This window comes from Salvelinus fontinalis, chromosome 5, assembly GCF_029448725.1.
Source record: "Salvelinus fontinalis isolate EN_2023a chromosome 5, ASM2944872v1, whole genome shotgun sequence".
Classification (NCBI taxonomy): domain Eukaryota; kingdom Metazoa; phylum Chordata; class Actinopteri; order Salmoniformes; family Salmonidae; genus Salvelinus; species Salvelinus fontinalis.
In genome coordinates, this window is record NC_074669.1 from 1,439,896 (window position 1) to 1,462,643 (window position 22,748).

Consider the following 22,748-nt stretch of genomic DNA (forward strand, 5'->3'; position numbering starts at 1 on the left):
GTTCCCAGACTACCTCTATGTTGATCTGGTGACAGAGTGTAAAATGTGGTTCTAGGTTCCCAGACTACCTCTATGTTGATCTCATGACAGAGTGTAAAATGTGGTTCTGGGTTCCCAGACTACCTCTATGTTGATCTGGTGACAGAGTGTAAAATGTGGTTCTAGGTTCCCAGACTACCTCTATGTTGATCTGGTGACAGAGTGTAAAATGTGGTTCTAGGTTCCCAGACTACCTCTATGTTGATCTGATGACAGAGTGTAAAATGTGGTTCTAGGTTCCCAGACTACCTCTATGTTGATCTCATGACAGAGTGTAAAATGTGGTTCTGGGTTCCCAGACTACCTCTATGTTGATCTGGTGACAGAGTGTAAAATGTGGTTCTAGGTTCCCAGACTACCTCTATGTTGATCTGGTGACAGAGTGTAAAATGTGGTTCTAGGTTCCCAGACTACCTCTATGTTGATCTGAAATGTCTCCTGTCTTGTTGTTGTAGGGTCTGCTGATTGTTCTGTCTCTAGCTCTGCTCTGCTGTCTGCCCCACCCGGCCTCACCAACCAAGCTAGCTCACAATGACTCAGGTACACTGTGCTGTGTGTTAAATGGCCTGTTGACAACAATTCATATTGTCATGAGATTATAAGACATTTTTTAAAAGGGGGTCATCCATGTTTATGACAAGAATTGATAATTGGATCCTATTGGATCACCTGTTGTATAATTAAAGGGATTGTTGGGAACCGATTATGTCGTCCAATATAATAAAGAGTATTGTCATATCAGTTATTATTGATCAGTGTCATTAGTTAGGTTTCTATCCAAACGGTGACAGATTCCCATGCGAATATTCTAAAATCCGCAGTGGACCAAATGGACTTGTTGCTGATTTAAAAAATAATAATTGTGGGTGATGACATATTGTACACAAAAAAACACATTTTCTGCTTAAGTTTTCATGCTTTCATGTTTAGATATCTAAAATTCAAAATGTGTTTCCATCGCATTTTCCACTCTTTCACTACCGAATCTGTTGCATTAAATAGCACACGTTCCCAATCTGGTTCTTGGCGCGTTCGCTCTAGCCAACAACCGATTCAGTGCGGTTCGGCTAGTCTACATTATGGATAATAGGGACAATAATTGTATTTGTCAAGCATCGATCATCATCTCACCAAAATAAGACGCTCGATATTTTATTGGAAAGGAGCATCAAGCTCACAACCTTGGACACAACCATCCTGTGAAGTTCATCATCATTTATTTATTCTGTAGCCTAATAAACTGCGTGCTTTCCCGACGAGTTGTAGTGGGATGAACACACAGCTGGCTGCCACACATGTCAATGCGTGACTCCAAATGTGTACATTGCGCGCATAAAAAGGTCGGGTAGAAACCTAGTTAGAGAGCGTTTTCTGGAACATTTTGTATCTTAAAATGTATATGCACTCACTATACTATAAGTGTGGCGATGTGGTTATTAAGGTAATTACACATGCGCGCCGCCAGGTGGTGCAGAGTAGCATTGTTAAGAGTATTGGAACGTACCCCGAAACACGTTGAGTGCAGCTGCTTGCCTGTTACGCAACGCTCTGGGTTAGTAATAAACTCACCTGTTTATAAAGGGCTACTACTCCTTGACTCATTCCAAGGCATAAAGAGTTCCATGGGTTATTCATTGTATTGTATCATCTCCAGGGGTTCCCTATCTGCGCTCTACGTTGGTAGAGGAGGCTCTGAAAAGGGCTTTAGAACGTACCAATGCTGCTTACGCCCACACCAAGGAGAGGTGAGCCAATAGAAGAAGATTATCCTCAGTAAAATGCTCAGATTATTTGTGAAAAGCCATGTTGATGTCTATGAAAAGAGAAATGCTATTTACCAATTAGGGTCTGCCTGTCTGTCTGTTCATCTGCCTGTCTGTCTGTTCATCTGCCTGCCTGTCTGTTCATCTGCCTGCCTGTCTGTTCATCTGCCTGCCTGTCTGTTCATCTGCCTGTCTGTTCGTCTGCCTGTCTGTTCATCTGCCTGTCTGTCTGTTCATCTGTCTGCCTGTCTGTTCGTCTGCCTGCCTGTCTGTTCATCTGTCTGCCTGTCTGTTCATCTGCCTGCCTGTCTGTTCGTCTGCCTGCCTGTCTGTTCGTCTGCCTGCCTGTCTGTTCGTCTGCCTGCCTGTTTGTTCGTCTGCCTGCCTGTCTGTTCATCTGCCTGTTCTTCTGCCTGCCTGTCTGTTCATCTGTCTGCCTGTCTGTTCATCTGCCTGCCTGTCTGTTCGTCTGCCTGCCTGTCTGTTCGTCTGCCTGCCTGTCTGTTCGTCTGCCTGCCTGTCTGTTCGTCTGCCTGCCTGTCTGTTCGTCTGCCTGCCTGTCTGTTCGTCTGCCTGCCTGTCTGTCCATCTGCCTGTCTGTCTGTTCATCTGCCTGTCTGTCTGTTCATCTGCCTGCCTGTCTGTTCATCTGCCTGCCTGTTTGTTCATCTGCCTGTCTGTTCATCTGCCTGTCTGTTCATCTGCCTGTCTGTTCATCTGCCTGTCTGTCTGTTCGTCTGCCTGCCTGTCTGTTCGTCTGCCTGCCTGTCTGTTCATCTGCCTGTCTGTTCATCTGCCTGTCTGTCTGTTCGTCTGCCTGCCTGTCTGTTCGTCTGCCTGCCTGTCTGTTCATCTGCCTGCCTGTCTGTTCATCTGCCTGTCTGTTCATCTGCCTGCCTGTCTGTTCGTCTGCCTGCCTGTCTGTTCGTCTGCCTGCCTGTCTGTTCGTCTGCCTGCCTGTCTGTTCGTCTGCCTGCCTGTCTGTTTGTCTGCCTGTCTGTTCATCTGTCTGTTGATCTGCCTGTCTGTTCATCTGTCTGCCTGTCTGTTCGTCTGCCTGCCTGTCTGTTCGTCTGCCTGCCTGTCTGTTCGTCTGCCTGCCTGTCTGTTCGTCTGCCTGCCTGTCTGTTCGTCTGCCTGCCTGTCTGTTCGTCTGCCTGTCTGTTCATCTGTCTGTTGATCTGCCTGTCTGTTCATCTGTCTGCCTGTCTGCCTGTCTGTTCGTCTGCCTGCCTGCCTGTCTGTTCGTCTGCCTGCCTGTCTGTTCGTCTGCCTGTCTGTTCATCTGCCTGCCTGCCTGTTCGTCTGCCTGCCTGTCTGTTCGTCTGCCTGCCTGTCTGTTCATCTGCCTGCCTGTCTGTTCATCTGCCTGTCTGTTCGTCTGCCTGTCTGTTCATCTGCCTGTCTGTCTGTTCATCTGTCTGCCTGTCTGTTCGTCTGCCTGCCTGTCTGTTCGTCTGCCTGCCTGTCTGTTCATCGGCCTGCCTGTCTGTTCATCTGTCTGCCTGTCTGTTCATCTGCCTGCCTGTCTGTTCGTCTGCCTGCCTGTCTGTTCATCTGCCTGTTCTTCTGCCTGCCTGTCTGTTCATCTGTCTGCCTGTCTGTTCATCTGCCTGCCTGTCTGTTCGTCTGCCTGCCTGTCTGTTCGTCTGCCTGCCTGTCTGTTCGTCTGCCTGCCTGTTTGTTCGTCTGCCTGCCTGTCTGTTCATCTGCCTGTTCTTCTGCCTGCCTGTCTGTTCATCTGTCTGCCTGTCTGTTCATCTGCCTGCCTGTCTGTTCGTCTGCCTGCCTGTCTGTTCGTCTGCCTGCCTGTCTGTTCGTCTGCCTGCCTGTCTGTTCGTCTGCCTGCCTGTCTGTTCGTCTGCCTGCCTGTCTGTTCGTCTGCCTGCCTCTCTGTTCATCTGCCTGTCTGTCTGTTCATCTGCCTGTCTGTCTGTTCATCTGCCTGCCTGTCTGTTCATCTGCCTGCCTGTCTGTTCATCTGCCTGTCTGTTCATCTGCCTGCCTGTCTGTTCGTCTGCCTGCCTGTCTGTTCATCTGCCTGTCTGTTCATCTGCCTGTCTGTCTGTTCGTCTGCCTGCCTGTCTGTTTGTCTGCCTGCCTGTCTGTTCATCTGCCTGTCTGTTCATCTGCCTGTCTGTCTGTTCGTCTGCCTGCCTGTCTGTTCGTCTGCCTGCCTGTCTGTTCATCTGCCTGCCTGTCTGTTCATCTGCCTGTCTGTTCATCTGCCTGCCTGTCTGTTCGTCTGCCTGCCTGTCTGTTCATCTGCCTGTCTGTTCATCTGTCTGCCTGTCTGTTCATGTGCCTGCCTGTCTGTTCGTCTGCCTGCCTGTCTGTTCGTCTGCCTGCCTGTCTGTTCGTCTGCCTGCCTGTCTGTTCGTCTGCCTGCCTGTCTGTTTGTCTGCCTGTCTGTTCATCTGTCTGTTGATCTGCCTGTCTGTTCATCTGTCTGCCTGTCTGTTCGTCTGCCTGCCTGTCTGTTCGTCTGCCTGCCTGTCTGTTCGTCTGCCTGCCTGTCCGTTCATCTGTCTGCCTGTCTGTTCATCTGCCTGCCTTTCGTCTGCCTGCCTGTCTGTTCATCTGCCTGTTCTTCTGCCTGCCTGTCTGTTCATCTGCCTGTCTGTTCTTCTGCTTGCCTGTCTGTTCATCGGCCTGCCTGTCTGTTCATCTGTCTGCCTGTCTGTTCGTCTGCCTGCCTGTCTGTTCGTCTGCCTGCCTGTCTGTTCGTCTGCCTGCCTGTCTGTTCGTCTGCCTGCCTGTCTGTTCGTCTGCCTGCCTGTCTGTTCGTCTGCCTGCCTGTCTGTTCGTCTGCCTGCCTGTCTGTTTGTCTGCCTGTCTGTTCATCTGTCTGTTGATCTGCCTGTCTGTTCATCTGTCTGCCTGTCTGTTCGTCTGCCTGCCTGTCTGTTCGTCTGCCTGCCTGTCTGTTCGTCTGCCTGCCTGTCCGTTCATCTGTCTGCCTGTCTGTTCATCTGCCTGCCTTTCGTCTGCCTGCCTGTCTGTTCATCTGCCTGTTCTTCTGCCTGCCTGTCTGTTCATCTGCCTGTCTGTTCTTCTGCTTGCCTGTCTGTTCATCGGCCTGCCTGTCTGTTCATCTGTCTGCCTGTCTGTTCGTCTGCCTGCCTGTCTGTTCGTCTGCCTGCCTGTCTGTTCGTCTGCCTGCCTGTCTGTTCGTCTGCCTGCCTGTCTGTTCGTCTGCCTGCCTGTCTGTTCGTCTGCCTGTCTGTTCATCTGTCTGTTGATCTGCCTGTCTGTTCATCTGTCTGCCTGTCTGCCTGTCTGTTCGTCTGCCTGCCTGTCTGTTCGTCTGCTTGTCTGTTCATCTGCCTGCCTGCCTGTTCGTCTGCCTGCCTGTCTGTTCGTCTGCCTGCCTGTCTGTTCATCTGCCTGCCTGTCTGTTCATCTGCCTGCCTGTCTGTTCATCTGCCTGCCTGTCTGTTCATCTGCCTGCCTGTCTGTTCATCTGCCTGCCTGTCTGTTCATCTGCCTGCCTGTTCGTCAGCCTGCCTGTTCATCTGCCTGCCTGTCTGTTCGTCTGCCTGCCTGTCCATCTGCCTGCCTGTCTGTTCGTCTGCCTGCCTGTCTGTTCGTCTGTCTGCCTGTCTGTTCATCTGCCTGCCTGTCTGTTCCTCTGTCTGCTTGTCTGTTTGTCTGCCTGTCTGTTCGTCTGCCTGCCTGTCTGTTCATCTGCCTGCCTGTCTGTTCCTCTGTCTGCCTGTCTGTTCGTCTGCCTGCCTGTCTGTTCGTCTGCCTGCCTGTCTGTTCGTCTGCCTGCCTGTCTGTTCGTCTGCCTGCCTGTCTGTTCGTCTGCCTGCCTGTCTGTTCCTCTGTCTGCCTGTCTGTCTGTTCGTCTGCCTGCCTGTCTGTTCGTCTGCCTGCCTGTCTGTTCGTCTGCCTGCCTGTCTGTTCGTCTGCCTGCCTGTCTGTTCATCTGCCTGTCTGTCTGTTCATCTGCCTGCCTGGCTGTTCATCTGCCTGTCTGTTCATCTGCCTGTCTGTCTGTTCGTCTGCCTGCCTGTCTGTTCGTCTGCCTGCCTGTCTGTTCATCTGCCTGTCTGTTCATCTGCCTGTCTGTCTGTTCGTCTGCCTGCCTGTCTGTTCGTCTGCCTGCCTGCCTGTCTGTTCATCTGCCTGCCTGTCTGTTCATCTGCCTGTCTGTCTGTTCATCTGCCTGCCTGTCTGTTCGTCTGCCTGCCTGTCTGTTCATCTGCCTGTCTGTTCATCTGTCTGCCTGTCTGTTCATGTGCCTGCCTGTCTGTTCCTCTGCCTGCCTGTCTGTTCGTCTGCCTGCCTGTCTGTTCGTCTGCTTGCCTGTCTGTCTTTTCATCTGTCTGCCTGTCTGTTCATCTGCCTGCCTGTCTGTTCGTCTGCTTGCCTGTCTGTCTGTTCATCTGCCTGCCTGTCTGTTCATCTGCCTGCCTGTCTGTCTGATAATATGGGTACTATCCTCTGTCCTTCCAGAGTGAAGACATCTCTGTCGGAGGGTGCTCTGAGACCCAGTGACCTCCTAGCCCAGTTCAAACAGATCGGACCCCAGACCAGGAGGCACATCAGCGCCGCTGAGCTGTTGGACAATACAGTGGAACTGATCAGAGAGATGGTCTACACCAGTACCATGGCCCAGTCCAGTCTATCTGGTACTGTCTAACCCATGTCCCAGTCCAGCCTATCTGGTACTGCCTAACCCTAACCCATGTCCCAGTCCAGTCTACCTGGTACTGTCTAACCCATGTCCCAGGCCAGCCTACCTGGTACTGTCTAACCCATGTCCCAGGCCAGCCTACCTGGTACTGCCTAACCCATGGCCCAGGCCAGCCTACCTGGTACTGCCTAACCCTAACCCATGTCCCAGTCCAGCCTACCTGGTACTGCCTAACCCTAACCCATTGTCCAGTCCAGTCTAAATGGTACTGTCAAACCCATGTCCCAGTCCAGCCTACCTGGTACTGTCAAACCCATGTCCCAGTCCAGTCTACCTGGTATTGTCTAACCCATGTCCCAGTCCAGCCTATCTGGTACTGTCTAACCCTAACCCATGGCCCAGTCCAGTCTACCTGGTACTGTCTAACCCTAACCCATGTCCCAGTCCAGTCTACCTGGTACTGCCTAACCCTAACCCATTGTCCAGTCCAGTCTAAATGGTACTGTCAAACCCATGTCCCAGTCCAGCCTACCTGGTACTGTCAAACCCATGTCCCAGTCCAGCCTACCTGGTACTGTCAAACCCATGTCCCAGTCCAGCCTATCTGGTGCTGCCTAACCCTAACCCATGTCCCAGTCCAGTCTACCTGGTATTGTCTAACCCATGTCCCAGTCCAGCCTATCTGGTACTGTCTAACCCTAACCCATGTCCCAGGCCAGCCTACCTGGTACTGCCTAACCCATGGCCCAGGCCAGCCTACCTGGTACTGCCTAACCCTAACCCATGTCCCAGTCCAGCCTACCTGATACTGCCTAACCCTAACCCATTCTCCAGTCCAGTCTAAATGGTACTGCCTAACCCTAACCCATGTCCCAGTCCAGCCTACCTGGTACTGTTTAACCTTAACCCATGTCCCAGCCCAGTCTACCTGGTACTGTCTAACCCATGTCCCAGTCCAGTCTACCTGGTACTGTCTAACCCATGTCCCAGTCCAGCCTACCTGGTACTGCCTAACCCTAACCCATGTCCCAGTCCAGCCTACCTGGTACTGCCTAACCCTAACCCATGTCCCAGTCCAGTCTACCTGGTACTGTCTAACCCTAACCCATGTCCCAGTCCAGTCTACCTGGTACTGTCTAACCCATGTCCCAGTCCAGCCTACCTGGTACTGCCTAACCCTAACCCATGTCCCAGCCCAGTCTACCTGGTACTGTCTAACCCATGTCCCAGGCCAGCCTACCTGGTACTGCCTAACCCATGGCCCAGGCCAGCCTACCTGGTACTGTCTAACCCATGGCCCAGTCCAGTCTACCTGGTACTGAACTATCATATTACACATATACTACATAGCCGACCTGATCCGAGCTGTGTTGGCCTTGTTACCATAGTTGCTGGAACTATGTCAGAAAACACAGTATGGTTTGAGTCAGCGGTACAGTTTGGGTTGTGTGTCAATCTCCCCCAACAGACCTGGGATCTGCAGGTTCTCCTACAGGCTTCCAGCTGTTCCCCAACAGACCTGTTGAGTGAGGATCTGCAGGTTCTCCTACAGGCTTCAAGCTGTTCCCCAACAGACCTGTTGAGTGAGGATCTGCAGGTTCTCCTACAGGCTTCAAGCTGTTCCCCAACAGACCTGTTGAGTGAAGATCTGCAGGTTCTCCTACAGGCTTCAAGCTGTTCCCCAACAGACCTGTTGAGTGAGGATCTGCAGGTTCTCCTACATGCTTCAAGCTGTTCCCCAACAGACCTGTTGAGTGAGGATCTGCAGGTTCTCCTACAGGCTTCAAGCTGTTCCCCAACAGACCTGTTGAGTGAGGATCTGCAGGTTCTCCTACAGGCTTCAAGCTGTTCCTCTGAGATGCAGAGACCTCTCCGTAACAATGCGTTCACACTATACAACGGCATCGCGCAGTGAAACATCGGAAGCCATTCACTTTCAATGGAAGTAAAGCGAGAGAAGCAGAGTGGGCGGGGGAACCGTTGAGCGACGCGAGCAATGGCATGGGCGAAGGAGCTAAACAGGGCGGGACTAAAGTTGGGGAAAGCTGAACTTTATGAAAATCCTCTGCAATAACGCAAAGCGAGGGACCAATCGAAGCTCGCCATAGCTTCCAACCCCTACTGGATTGGCTGTCAATGGCTGTTGATACGTAGCACTACCTAGCTCGCTTGCTAGCTTGTTAGCACCCACATGAGGGTGGGTGGGTGCGGCAGGGGCAGCAGGTTAGCCTAGTGGTTAAAGCGTTGGACTAGTAACCGAAAGGTTGCAAGTTAGAATCCCCGAGCTGACAAGGTACAAATCTGTCGTTCTGCCCCTGAACAAGGCAGTTAACCCACTGTCCCTAGGCCGTCTTTGAAAATAAGAATTTGTTCTTAACTGACTTGCCTAGTTAAATAAAGGTAACATTAAAAAAATGAGGGCGAGGCTAGTTTGGCTAGGAGAGGCCTCTTGTGTAGTGTGAACGCTCTGTAAGACTGTCTGTCTGTCTCTTTTCCCTCCCTCCCTCCGTCCCCCAACAGACCTGTTGAGTGAGGAGGACATGCAGGTTCTACTGCAGGCTACAGGCTGTTCCTCTGAGATGCAGAGACCCCTCTGTAAGACTGGCTGTCTGTCTGAACGCTATCGCTCATTCACCGGGAATTGCAACAACAGGTCTGTCTGTCTTGTCTGTCGAACCCCTGCACGTTGACTCGGTGTCGGTTCTCCTCGTATGTAGCCTCATTATTACCTCGTACCCCTGCACGTTGACTCGGTGCCGGTTCTCCTCGTGTGTAACCTCATTATTACCTCGTACCCCTGCACGTTGACTCGGTGCCGGTTCTCCTCGTATGTAGCCTCATTATTACCTCGTACCCCTGCACGTTGACTCGGTGCCGGTTCTCCTCGTATGTAGCCTCATTATTACCTCGTACCCCTGCACGTTGACTCGGTGCCGGTTCTCCTCGTATGTAACCTCATTATTACCTCGTACCCCTGCACGTTGACTCGGTGCCGGTTCTCCTCGTATGTAGCCTCATTATTACCTCGTACCCCTGCACGTTGACTCGGTGCCGGTTCTCCTCGTATGTAGCCTCATTATTACCTCGTACCCCTGCACGTTGACTCGGCGCCGGTTCTCCTCGTATGTAGCCTCATTATTACCTCGTACCCCTGCACGTTGACTCGGTGCCGGTTCTCCTCGTATGTAGCCTCATTATTACCTCGTACCCCTGCACGTTGACTCGGTGCCGGTACTACTTGTATGTAACCTCATTATTACCTCGTACCCCTGCACGTTGACTCGGTGTCGGTTCTCCTCGTATGTAGCCTCATTATTACCTCGTACCCCTGCACGTTGACTCGGTGCCGGTTCTCCTCGTGTGTAACCTCATTATTACCTCGTACCCCTGCACGTTGACTCGGTGCCGGTTCTCCTCGTATGTAGCCTCATTATTACCTCGTACCCCTGCACGTTGACTCGGTGCCGGTTCTCCTCGTATGTAGCCTCATTATTACCTCGTACCCCTGCACGTTGACTCGGTGCCGGTTCTCCTCGTATGTAACCTCATTATTACCTCGTACCCCTGCACGTTGACTCGGTGCCGGTTCTCCTCGTATGTAGCCTCATTATTACCTCGTACCCCTGCACGTTGACTCGGTGCCGGTTCTCCTCGTATGTAGCCTCATTATTACCTCGTACCCCTGCACGTTGACTCGGCGCCGGTTCTCCTCGTATGTAGCCTCATTATTACCTCGTACCCCTGCACGTTGACTCGGTGCCGGTTCTCCTCGTATGTAGCCTCATTATTACCTCGTACCCCTGCACGTTGACTCGGTGCCGGTACTACTTGTATGTAACCTCATTATTACCTCGTACCCCTGCACGTTGACTCGGTGCCGGTTCTCCTCATATGTAGCCTCATTATTGTTATTTTATTGTTATTATTTCCTTATTTTTGTTTCAAATGTTGTATTTTTTTTTAAATTTACTTTTTAACTCTGCATTGTTGGAAAGGGCTCGTAAGTAAGCATTTCACTGTAAGGTCTACACCTGTTGTATTCAGCATTTCACTGTAAGGTCTACTACACCTGTTGTATTCAGCATTTCACTGTAAAGTCTACACCTGTTGTATTCGGTGCATGTGACAAATACAATTAGATTTGATCTTGTGGCTGTCTATCCATCTCTCTGCCTGTCTGTCTCTTTTTCTCTCGCTCTGTCTGCCTGTCTGTCTCTTTTTCTCTCGCTCTGTCTGCCTGTCTGCCTGACAACGTCCAGCCAGTAGGGTTCAGATTGAAACTATCGTGTACAAATGAAATGAGTGTTTGATTTGACATGACTTGTAGTTTGTGTATGTCACCCACGTTGTCAACCCTCTCCAGACAGCACCCTAAGTGGGGTGCAGCCAATACCCCGTATTCCCGCTGGCTCCCCCCAGAGTATGAGGACGTCAGAGGGGTCCCTAGGGGCTGGGACCCTGAACACACCTACTATAACTACACCCTGCCCCCGGTAAGAGTCCTATCCTATCTACTACACCCTGCCCCCAGGTAAGAGTCCTATCCTATCTACTACACACTGCCCCAGGTAAGAGTCCTATCCTTTCTACTACACCCTGCCCCAGGTAAGAGTCCTATCCTTTCTACTACACCCTTCCCCCAGTAAGAGTCCTATCCTATCTACTACACCCTGCCCCAGGTAAGAGTCCTATAACTACACCCTGCCCCAGGTAAGAGTCCTATAACTACACCCTGCCCCCAGTAAGAGTCCTATCCTATCTACTACACACTGCCACTGGTAAGAGTCCTATCCTATCTACTATACCCTGCCCCAGGTAAGAGTCCTATAACTAAACCCTGCCCCAGGTAAGAGTCCTATCATATCTACTACACCCTGCCCCAGCAAAGTCCTATCCTATCTACTACACACTGCCCCAGGTAAGAGTCCTATCCTATCTACTACACCCTTTCCCAGGTAAGAGTCATATCCTATCTACTACACCCTACCCCGGTAAGAGTCCTATCTAATCTACTACACCCTACCCCCGGTAAGAGTCCTATCTAATCTACTACACCCTGCCCCCGGTAAGAGTCCTATCTAATCTACTACACCCTGCCCCCGGTAAGAGTCCTATCTACTACACCCTGCCCCCGGTAAGAGTCCTATCTAATCTACTACACCCTGCCCCCAGTAAGAGTCCTATCCTATCTACTACACCCTGCCCCAGGTAAGAGTCCTATCTAATCTACTACACCCTGCCCCCGGTAAGAGTCCTATCTAATCTACTACACCCTGCCCCAGGTAAGAGTCCTATCTAATCTACTACACCCTGCCCCAGGTAAGAGTCCTATCTAATCTACTACACCCTGCCCCAGGTAAGAGTCCTATCTAATCTACTACACCCTGCCCCAGGTAAGAGTCCTATCTAATCTACTACACCCTGCCCCAGGTAAGAGTCCTATCTAATCTACTACACCCTACCCCCGGTAAGAGTCCTATCTAATCTACTACACCCTGCCCCCGGTAAGAGTCCTATCTAATCTACTACACCCTGCCCCCGGTAAGAGTCCTATCTACTACACCCTGCCCCCGGTAAGAGTCCTATCTAATCTACTACACCCTGCCCCCAGTAAGCGTCCTATCCTATCTACTACACCCTGCCCCAGGTAAGAGTCCTATCTAATCTACTACACCCTGCCCCCGGTAAGAGTCCTATCTAATCTACTACACCCTGCCCCAGGTAAGAGTCCTATCTAATCTACTACACCCTGCCCCCGGTAAGAGTCCTATCTAATCTACTACACCCTGCCCCAGGTAAGAGTCCTATCTAATCTACTACACCCTGCCCCAGGTAAGAGTCCTATCTAATCTACTACACCCTGCCCCCAGTAAGAGTGCTATCCTATCTACTACACCCTGCCCCAGGTAAGAGTCCTATCCTATCTACTACACCCTGGTCCAGGTAAGAGTCCTATCCTATCTACTACACCCTGCCCCCAGTAAGAGTCCTATCCTATCTACTACACCCTGCCCCAGGTAAGAGTCCTATCCTATCTACTACACCCTGGCCCAGGTAAGAGTCCTATCCTATCTACTACACCCTGCCCCAGGTAAGAGTCTCATAACTACACCCTGCCCCCTGTAAGAGTCCTATCTAATCTACTACACCCTGCCCCCGGTAAGAGTCCTATCCTATCTACTACACCCTGCCCCCGGTAAGAGTCCTATCCTATCTACTACACCCTGCACTGGTAAGAGTCCTATCCTATCTCTGGCTACATTATCCTTATATAGTGCACTGCTGTTGACCTGAGCCATTATAAGCGTCTGTTCAACACAGAATGTTTCCTCTGTCATTTTACTCTACGTCAGGTCAGCTGTAAAACCAAACTCACTGTAATAACCTCACCTTTCTCACTCTCTCCTCCTCTCCTCCCACCTCCCTCCAGGTGCGCCTGGTATCCCAGGACGTTCTCTACACCCACAATGAGAACATCTCTCTGGACTCATCTCTGTCCCACCTGCTGGTGGAGTGGGGTCAGTGGATCGACCATGACTTCGCTCTGACCCCTCAGAGTCCCAGCACAGCTGCCTTCAGGACCGGGGCCGACTGCACCCGCACATGCAGCCGGGACACTCCCTGCTTCCCTATACAGGTGAGGCACTCCCTGCTTCCCTATACAGGTGAGGCACTCCCTGCTTCCCCATAGAGCTACAGGTCAAATCAAATCAATCACAATTTATTGAAAGTGTAGTTAAGGTCTTAGCATTGAAACAGAGAAGTCCAGAACAGAGCAACAGAGAAACAGAGACGTCCAGAACAGAGAACATAGAAATCCAGAACAGAGAAACAGAGAAACAGAGAACATAGAAATCCAGAACAGAGAAACAGAGAAACAGATAAGTCCAGAACAGAGCAACAGAGAAACAGAGAAACAGATAAGTCCAGAACAGAGCAACAGAGAAACAGAGAAACAGATAAGTCCAGAACAGAGAACATAGAAGTCCAGAACAGAGCAACAGAGAAACAGTGAAGTCCAGAACAGAGAAACAGAGAAACAGATAAGTCCAGAACAGAGAACAGATAAGTCCAGAACAGAGAACATAGAAGTCCAGAACAGAGCAACAGAGAAACAGTGAAGTCCAGAACAGAGCAACAGAGAAACAGAGAAACAGATAAGTCCAGAACAGAGAACATAGAAGTCCAGAACAGAGCAACAGAGAACATAGAAGTCCAGAACAGAGCAACGGAGAACATAGAAGTCCAGAACAGAGAAACAGAGAACATAGAAGTCCAGAACAGAGAACATAGAAGTCCAGAACAGAGCAACAGAGAAACAGTGAAGTCCAGAACAGAGCAACAGAGAAACAGAGAAACAGATAAGTCCAGAACAGAGAACATAGAAGTCCAGAACAGAGCAACAGAGAAACAGTGAAGTCCAGAACAGAGCAACAGAGAACATAGAAGTCCAGAACAGAGCAACGGAGAACATAGAAGTCCAGAACAGAGAAACAGAGAACATAGAAGTCCAGAACAGAGAACATAGAAGTCCAGAACAGAGCAACAGAGAAACAGTGAAGTCCAGAACAGAGCAACAGAGAAACAGAGAAACAGATAAGTCCAGAACAGAGAACATAGAAGTCCAGAACAGAGCAACAGAGAAACAGTGAAGTCCAGAACAGAGCAACAGAGAAACAGTGAAGTCCAGAACAGAGCAACAGAGAAACAGTGAAGTCCAGAACAGAGCAACAGAGAAACAGTGAAGTCCAGAACAGAGAAACAGTGAAGTCCAGAACAGAGCAACAGAGAAACAGTGAAGTCCAGAACAGAGCAAGAGAGAAACAGAGACGTCCAGAACAGAGAAACAGTGAAGTCCAGAACAGAGCAACATAGAAACAGTGAAGTCCAGAACAGAGCAAGAGAGAAACAGAGACGTCCAGAACAGAGAAACAGTGAAGTCCAGAACAGAGAAACAGAGAAACAGGATACAGACTGACAGTACATTGACAAAAGCCATGAAGCAGGTGCACCTCCCCCTTACTACGGAAAGTGCTTTGAGCACCTGGTGGAAAAGCCAAGCGCTATATAAATGCAATTATTTTCTTATTACATCTTCCCTGGCCACAACAATCCCTGCTTCCCTTTACAGGTGAGGTACACCTGTCCTTCCTTGTCATGTGACCCAACTGGTTCTGTTTCTGCTCCTTTCTTCTTTCTCTCACTCGTCTGTTTTTAACGCTAACCCACCTTCCCCTCCTAACGCTAACACACCTTCCCCTCCTAACGCTAACCCACCTTCCCCTCCTAACGCTAACCCACCTTCCCCTCCTAACGCTAACCCACCTTCCCCTCCTAACGCTAACACACCTTCCCCTCCTAACGCTAACCCACCTTCCCCTCCTAACGCTAACCCACCTTCCCCTCCTAACGCTGACCCACCTTCCCCTCCTAACGCTAACCCACCTTCCCCTCCTAACGCTAACCCACCTTCCCCTCCTAACGCTAACCCACCTTCCCCTCCTAACGCTAACCCACCTTCCCCTCCTAACGCTAACCCACCTTCCCCTCCTAACGCTAACCCACCTTCCCCTCCTAACGCTAACCCACCTTCCCCTCCTAACGCTAACCCACCTTCCCCTCCTAACGCTGATCAACCTTCCCCTCCTAACGCTAAAACACCTTCCCCTCCTAACGCTAAAACACCTTCCCCTCCTAACGCTAACCCACCTTCCCCTCCTAACGCTGATCAACCTTCCCCTCCTAACGCTAACCCACCTTCCCCTCCTAACGCTGACCCACCTTCCCCTCCTAACGCTGACCCACCTTCCCCTCCTAACGCTAACCCACCTTCCCCTCCTAACTCTAACCCACCTTCCCCTCCTAACGCTAAAACACCTTCCCCTCCTAACGCTAACCCACCTTCCCCTCCTAACGCTGATCAACCTTCCCCTCCTAACGCTAACCCACCTTCCCCTCCTAACGCTAAAACACCTTCCCCTCCTAACGCTAACCCACCTTCCCCTCCTAACGCTGATCAACCTTCCCCTCCTAACGCTAAAACACCTTCCCCTCCTAACGCTAAAACACCTTCCCCTCCTAACGCTAACCCACCTTCCCCTCCTAACGCTAACCCACCTTCCCCTCCCAACGCTAACCCACCTTCCCCTCCTAACGCTAACCCACCTTCCCCTCCTAACGCTAATCCACCTTCCCCTCCTAACGCTAACCCACCTTCCCCTCCTAACGCTAACCCACCTTCCCCTCCTAACGCTAACACACCTTCCCCTCCTAACGCTGACACACCTTCCCCTCCTAACGCTAACCCACCTTCCCCTCCTAACGCTAACCCACCTTCCCCTCCTAACGCTAACCCACCTTCCCCTCCTAACGCTAACCCACCTTCCCCTCCTAACGCTGACCCACCTTCCCCTCCTAACTCTAACCCACCTTCCCCTCCTAACGCTGACCCACCTTCCCCTCCTAACGCTAACCCACCTTCCCCTCCTAACGCTAACCCACCTTCCCCTCCTAACGCTAACCCACCTTCCCCTCCTAACGCTAACCCACCTTCCCCTCCTAACGCTAACCCACCTTCCCCTCCTAACTCTAACCCACCTTCCCCTCCTAACGCTAACCCACCTTCCCCTCCTAACGCTAACCCACCTTCCCCTCCTAACGCTAACCCACCTTCCCCTCCTAACGCTGACCCACCTTCCCCTCCTAACGCTAACACACCTTCCCCTCCTAACGCTAACCCACCTTCCCCTCCTAACGCTGACCCACCTTCCCCTCCTAACGCTAACCCACCTTCCCCTCCTAACGCTAACCCACCTTCCCCTCCTAACGCTAACCCACCTTCCCCTCCTAACGCTGATCAACCTTCCCCTCCTAACGCTAAAACACCTTCCCCTCCTAACGCTAAAACACCTTCCCCTCCTAACGCTAACCCACCTTCCCCTCCTAACGCTGATCAACCTTCCCCTCCTAACGCTAACCCACCTTCCCCTCCTAACGCTGACCCACCTTCCCCTCCTAACGCTGACCCACCTTCCCCTCCTAACGCTAACCCACCTTCCCCTCCTAACTCTAACCCACCTTCCCCTCCTAACGCTAAAACACCTTCCCCTCCTAACGCTAACCCACCTTCCCCTCCTAACGCTGATCAACCTTCCCCTCCTAACGCTAACCCACCTTCCCCTCCTAACGCTAAAACACCTTCCCCTCCTAACGCTAACCCACCTTCCCCTCCTAACGCTGATCAACCTTCCCCTCCTAACGCTAAAACACCTTCCCCTCCTAACGCTAAAACACCTTCCCCTCCTAACGCTAACCCACCTTCCCCTCCTAACGCTAACCCACCTTCCCCTCCCAACGCTAACCCACCTTCCCCTCCTAACGCTAACCTACCTTCCCCTCCTAACGCTAATCCACCTTCCCCTCCTAACGCTAACCCACCTTCCCCTCCTAACGCTAACCCACCTTCCCCTCCTAACGCTAACACACCTTCCCCTCCTAACGCTGACACACCTTCCCCTCCTAACGCTAACCCACCTTCCCCTCCTAACGCTAACCCACCTTCCCCTCCTAACGCTAACCCACCTTCCCCTCCTAACGCTAACCCACCTTCCCCTCCTAACGCTGACCCACCTTCCCCTCCTAACTCTAACCCACCTTCCCCTCCTAACGCTGACCCACCTTCCCCTCCTAACGCTAACCCACCTTCCCCTCCTAACGCTAACCCACCTTCCCCTCCTAACGCTAACACACCTTCCCCTCCTAACGCTGACCCACCTTCCCCTCCTAACGCTAACCCACCTTCCCCTCCTAACGCTAACCCACCTTCCCCTCCTAACGCTAACCCACCTTCCCCTCCTAACGCTAACCCACCTTCCCCTCCTAACGCTAACCCACCTTCCCCTCCTAACGCTGACCCACCTTCCCCTCCTAACGCTAACCCACCTTCCCCTCCCAACGCTAAACCACCTTCCCCTCCTAACGCTAACCCACCTTCCCCTCCTAACGCTAACCCACCTTCCCCTCCTAACGCTAACCCACCTTCCCCTCCTAACGCTAACCCACCTTCCCCTCCTAACGCTGACACACCTTCCCCTCCTAACGCTAACCCACCTTCACCTCCTAACACTAACCCACCTTCCCCTCCTAACGCTGACCCACCTTCCCCTCCTAACGCTAACACACCTTCCCCTCCCAACGCTAACCCACCTTCCCCTCCCAACGCTAACCCACCTTCCCCTCCTAACGCTAACCCACCTTCCCCTCCCAACGCTAACCCACCTTCCCCTCCTAACGCTAACCCACCTTCCCCTCCTAACGCTAACCCACCTTCCCCTCCTAACGCTGATCCACCTTCCCCTCCTAACGCTAACCCACCTTCCCCTCCTAACGCTAACCCACCTTCCCCTCCTAACGCTAACCCACCTTCCCCTCCTAACGCTGACCCACCTTCCCCTCCTAACGCTAACCCACCTTCCCCTCCTAACGCTAACCCACCTTCCCCTCCTAACGCTAACCCACCTTCCCCTCCTAACGCTGACCCACCTTCCCCTCCTAACGCTAACCCACCTTCCCCTCCTAACGCTAACCCACCTTCCCCTCCCAACGCTAACCCACCTTCCCCTCCTAACGCTGATCCACCTTCCCCTCCTAACGCTGATCCACCTTCCCCTCCTAACTCTAACCCACCTTCCCCTCCTAACGCTAACACACCTTCCCCTCCTAACGCTAACCCACCTTCACCTCCTAACACTAACCCACCTTCACCTCCTAACGCTAACCCACCTTCCCCTCCTAACGCTAAACCACCTTCCCCTCCTAACACTAACCCACCTTCCCCTCCTAACGCTAACCCACCTTCCCCTCCTAACGCTGACACACCTTCCCCTCCTAACGCTAACACACCTTCCCCTCCTAGCGCTAACCCACCTTCCCCTCCTAACGCTGACACACCTTCCCCTCCTAACGCTAACCCACCTTCCCCTCCTAACGCTAACCCACCTTCCCCTCCTAACGCTAACACACCTTCCCCTCCTAACGCTGACCCACCTTCCCCTCCTAACGCTGACCCACCTTCCCCTCCTAACGCTAACCCACCTTCCCCTCCTAACGCTAACCCACCTTCCCCTCCTAACGCTAACACACCTTCCCCTCCTAACGCTAACCCACCTTCCCCTCCTAACACTAACCCACCTTCCCCTCCTAACGCTAACACACCTTCCCCTCCTAACGCTAACCCACCTTCCCCTCCTAACGCTAACCCACCTTCCCCTCCTAACTCTAACCCACCTTCCCCTCCTAACGCTAACCCACCTTCCCCTCCTAACACTAACCCACCTTCCCCTCCTAACACTAACCCACCTTCCCCTCCTAACGCTAACACACCTTCCCCTCCTAACGCTAACACACCTTCCCCTCCTAACGCTAACCCACCCTTTCCCCTCCTAACGCTAACCCACCTTCCCCTCCTAACGCTAACACACCTTCCCCTCCTAACGCTAACCCACCTTCCCCTCCTAACACTAACCCACCTTCCCCTCCTAACGCTAACCCACCTTCCCCTCCTAACGCTAACCCACCTTCCCCTCCTAACGCTAACCCACCTTCCCCTCCTAACGCTAACCCACCTTCCCCTCCTAACGCTAACCCACCTTCCCCTCCTAACGCTAACCCACCTTCCCCTCCTAACTCTAACCCACCTTCCCCTCCTAACGCTAACCCACATTCCCCTCCTAACGCTGATCCACATTCCCCTCCTAACGCTAACCCACCTTCCCCTCCTAACGCTAACACACCTTCCCCTCCTAACGCTAACCCACCTTCCCCTCCTAACGCTGATCCACCTTCCCCTCCTAACGCTGACCCACCTTCCCCTCCTAACGCTAACCCACCTTCCCCTCCTAACGCTAACCCACATTCCCCTCCTAACGCTGACCCACCTTCCCCTCCTAACGCTGACCCACCTTCCCCTCCTAACGCTAAACCACCTTCCCCTCCTAACGCTAACCCACCTTCCCCTCCAAACGCTAACCCACCTTCCCCTCCTAACGCTAACCCACCTTCCCCTCCTAACGCTGACACACCTTCCCCTCCTAACGCTAACCCACCTTCCCCTCCTAACGCTAACCCACCTTCCCCTCCTAACGCTAACCCACCTTCCCCTCCTAACGCTAACCCACCTTCCCCTCCTAACGCTAACCCACCTTCCCCTCCTAACGCTAACCCACCTTCCCCTCCTAACGCTAACCCACCTTCCCCTCCTAACGCTAATCCACCTTCCCCTCCTAACGCTAACCCACCTTCCCCTCCTAACACTAACCCACCTTCCCCTCCTAACGCTAACCCACCTTCCCCTCCTAACGCTAACCCACCTTCCCCTCCTAACGCTAACCCACCTTCCCCTCCTAACGCTAAACCACCTTCCCCTCCTAACGCTAACCCACCTTCCCCTCCTAACGCTAACCCACCTTCCCCTCCTAACGCTAACCCACCTTCCCCTCCTAACGCTAACCCACCTTCCCCTCCTAACGCTAACCCACCTTCCCCTCCTAACGCTAACCCACCTTCCCCTCCTAACGCTAACCCACCTTCCCCTCCTAACGCTAACCCACCTTCCCCTCCTAACGCTAACCCACCTTCCCCTCCTAACGCTAACACACCTTCCCCTCCTAACGCTAACCCACCTTCCCCTCCTAACGCTGATCAACCTTCCCCTCCTAACGCTAACCCACCTTCCCCTCCTAACGCTAACACACCTTCCCCTCCTAACGCTGATCAACCTTCCCCTCCTAACGCTAACCCACCTTCCCCTCCTAACACTAACCCACCTTCCCCTCCTAACGCTAACACACCTTCTCCTCCTAACGCTAACCCACCTTCCCCTCCTAACGCTAACACACCTTCCCCTCCTAACGCTAACCCACCTTCCCCTCCTAACGCTAACCCACCTTCCCCTCCTAACTCTAACCCACCTTCCCCTCCTAACGCTGACACACCTTCCCCTCCTAACGCTAACCCACCTTCCCCTCCTAACGCTGATCCACCTTCCCCTCCTAACGCTAACCCACCTTCTCCTCCTAACGCTAACCCACCTTCCCCTCCTAACGCTAACCCACCTTCCCCTCCTAACGCTAACCCACCTTCCCCTCCTAACGCTAACCCACCTTCCCCTCCTAACGCTAACACACCTTCCCCTCCTAACGCTAACCCACCTTCCCCTCCTAACGCTAACCCACCTTCCCCTCCTAACGCTAACCCACCTTCCCCTCCTAACGCTAACCCACCTTCCCCTCCTAACTCTAACCCACCTTCCCCTCCTAACACTAACCCACCTTCCCCTCCTAACACTAACCCACCTTCCCCTCCTAACACTAACCCACCTTCCCCTCCTAACGCTAACCCACCTTCCCCTCCTAACGCTAACCCACCTTCCCCTCCTAACGCTAACCCACCTTCCCCTCCTAACGCTGACCCACCTTCCCCTCCTAACGCTAACCCACCTTCCCCTCCTAACGCTAACCCACCTTCCCCTCCTAACGCTAACCCACCTTCCCCTCCTAACGCTAACCCACCTTCCCCTCCTAACGCTGACCCACCTTCCCCTCCTAACGCTAAACCACCTTCCCCTCCTAACGCTAACCCACCTTCCCCTCCCAACGCTAACCCACCTTCCCCTCCTAACGCTAACCCACCTTCCCCTCCTAACGCTAACCCACCTTCCCCTCCTAACGCTAACACACCTTCCCCTCCTAACGCTAACCCACCTTCCCCTCCTAACGCTAACCCACCTTCCCCTCCTAACGCTAACCCACCTTCCCCTCCTAACGCTAACCCACCTTCCCCTCCTAACGCTAACCCACCTTCCCCTCCTAACGCTAACCCACCTTCCCCTCCTAACGCTAATCCACCTTCCCCTCCTAACGCTAACCCACCTTCCCCTCCTAACGCTAACCCACCTTCCCCTCCTAACGCTAACCCACCTTCCCCTCCTAACGCTAACCCACCTTCCCCTCCTAACGCTAACCCACCTTCCCCTCCTAACACTAACCCACCTATCCACTTTGTTTTTCTTAGATTTTGAAATGACTTTATTGGCACTGTGCTTTACTAGCAGGCTTTACTTTTAATTCTGTAACAATGATTCCATTTCATGGAGCGGTCTGCAATTGCTACATCCATTTTTTTTACTTACAAATTAATATATGTACCCATTGATTGTTGAATAATATAACTTATAAATATAAATGCCTCATGAGTTTAGTTCAACTGTCACACTCCATCAGAACCCAGAATATAAACTTGTTTTTCTTCAATGTTTATAAACAAAGTAGATGTAAAGGTGTGTACGTTATTTAGAAACTGTTCATCGTCCTATAGCGGGCAAGGGGCAGGGCTGTGGGCCAGAAGGTTGTGGGTTCTCAGACCACCATGGACAAGGGGCAGGGCTGTGGGCCAGAAGGTTGTGGGTTCTCAGACCACCATGGACAAGGGGCAGGGCTGTGGGCAGGAAGGTTGTGGGTTCTCAGACCACCATGGACAAGGGGCAGGTCTGTGGGCCAGAAGGTTGTGGGTTCTCAGACCACCATGGACAAGGGGCAGGGCTGTGGGCCAGAAGGTTGTGGGTTCTCAGACCACCATGGACAAGGGGCAGGGCTGTGGGCAGGAAGGTTGTGGGTTCTCAGACCACCATGGACAAGGGGCAGGGCTGTGGGCCAGAAGGTTGTGGGTTCTCAGACCACCATGGACAAGAGTAGCGGGGAAATATCTCCTTTTGTAATAAAGACATTGCATGAATCTACCATTTTGTATTTGCGGGTCCGAGTACAAGTAGCCTTTTATACACGCATTTCATGCAATTCTTCATAAGTTTACACGACTGGAGACCCTAGCAGGATCTTTTTCACTACACTAATTACCAGCTAATAATGGACAGAGAGAAAGGCCTATGCATTCATCTTCTCATAAGCCTATTTCTCCAATGCCAAATCAGTGTGTGTTGTTTGTAGCGAAACTGTCCTCGTTTGAATTCAATCTGAGACGTCATAATGAATCTAAGCATGGTACTTTTAAAAGTGAGACCTACTTTTCCCAACCTCGACTGAGTAGGCCCTACCTACGTAAAAACAAATGTAAGCTTTACCCTGCTGCTACTCTTCCGTGGCAGCAATACATTGGTTGAATCAATGTTGTTTCCATGTCATTTGAATGAAATTGACGTTGAACCAACGTGGAATAGATGTTGAATTGACATCTGTGCTCGGTAGGTCACAAGTGTTTCACCTAGAAGCTGTCTGGGTTTAAAACATCTT

The 22,748-nt window shown here is 52.2% G+C and overlaps 1 protein-coding gene across 1 annotated transcript in view; it reads left to right on the top strand.

Annotated features, from left to right (window-relative positions):
- The window catches only part of epx (eosinophil peroxidase), a 39,756-nt gene that overhangs the window by 1,765 nt on the left and 15,243 nt on the right, over nucleotides 1-22,748 (top strand). The window contains exons 2-7 of the mRNA XM_055921962.1: nucleotides 495-579; nucleotides 1,694-1,784; nucleotides 6,264-6,439; nucleotides 8,965-9,097; nucleotides 10,808-10,937; nucleotides 12,875-13,081. Of these exons, the coding sequence (XP_055777937.1) occupies nucleotides 495-579; nucleotides 1,694-1,784; nucleotides 6,264-6,439; nucleotides 8,965-9,097; nucleotides 10,808-10,937; nucleotides 12,875-13,081 (822 nt within the window). The remainder of the gene's footprint in view (nucleotides 1-494; nucleotides 580-1,693; nucleotides 1,785-6,263; nucleotides 6,440-8,964; nucleotides 9,098-10,807; nucleotides 10,938-12,874; nucleotides 13,082-22,748) is intronic.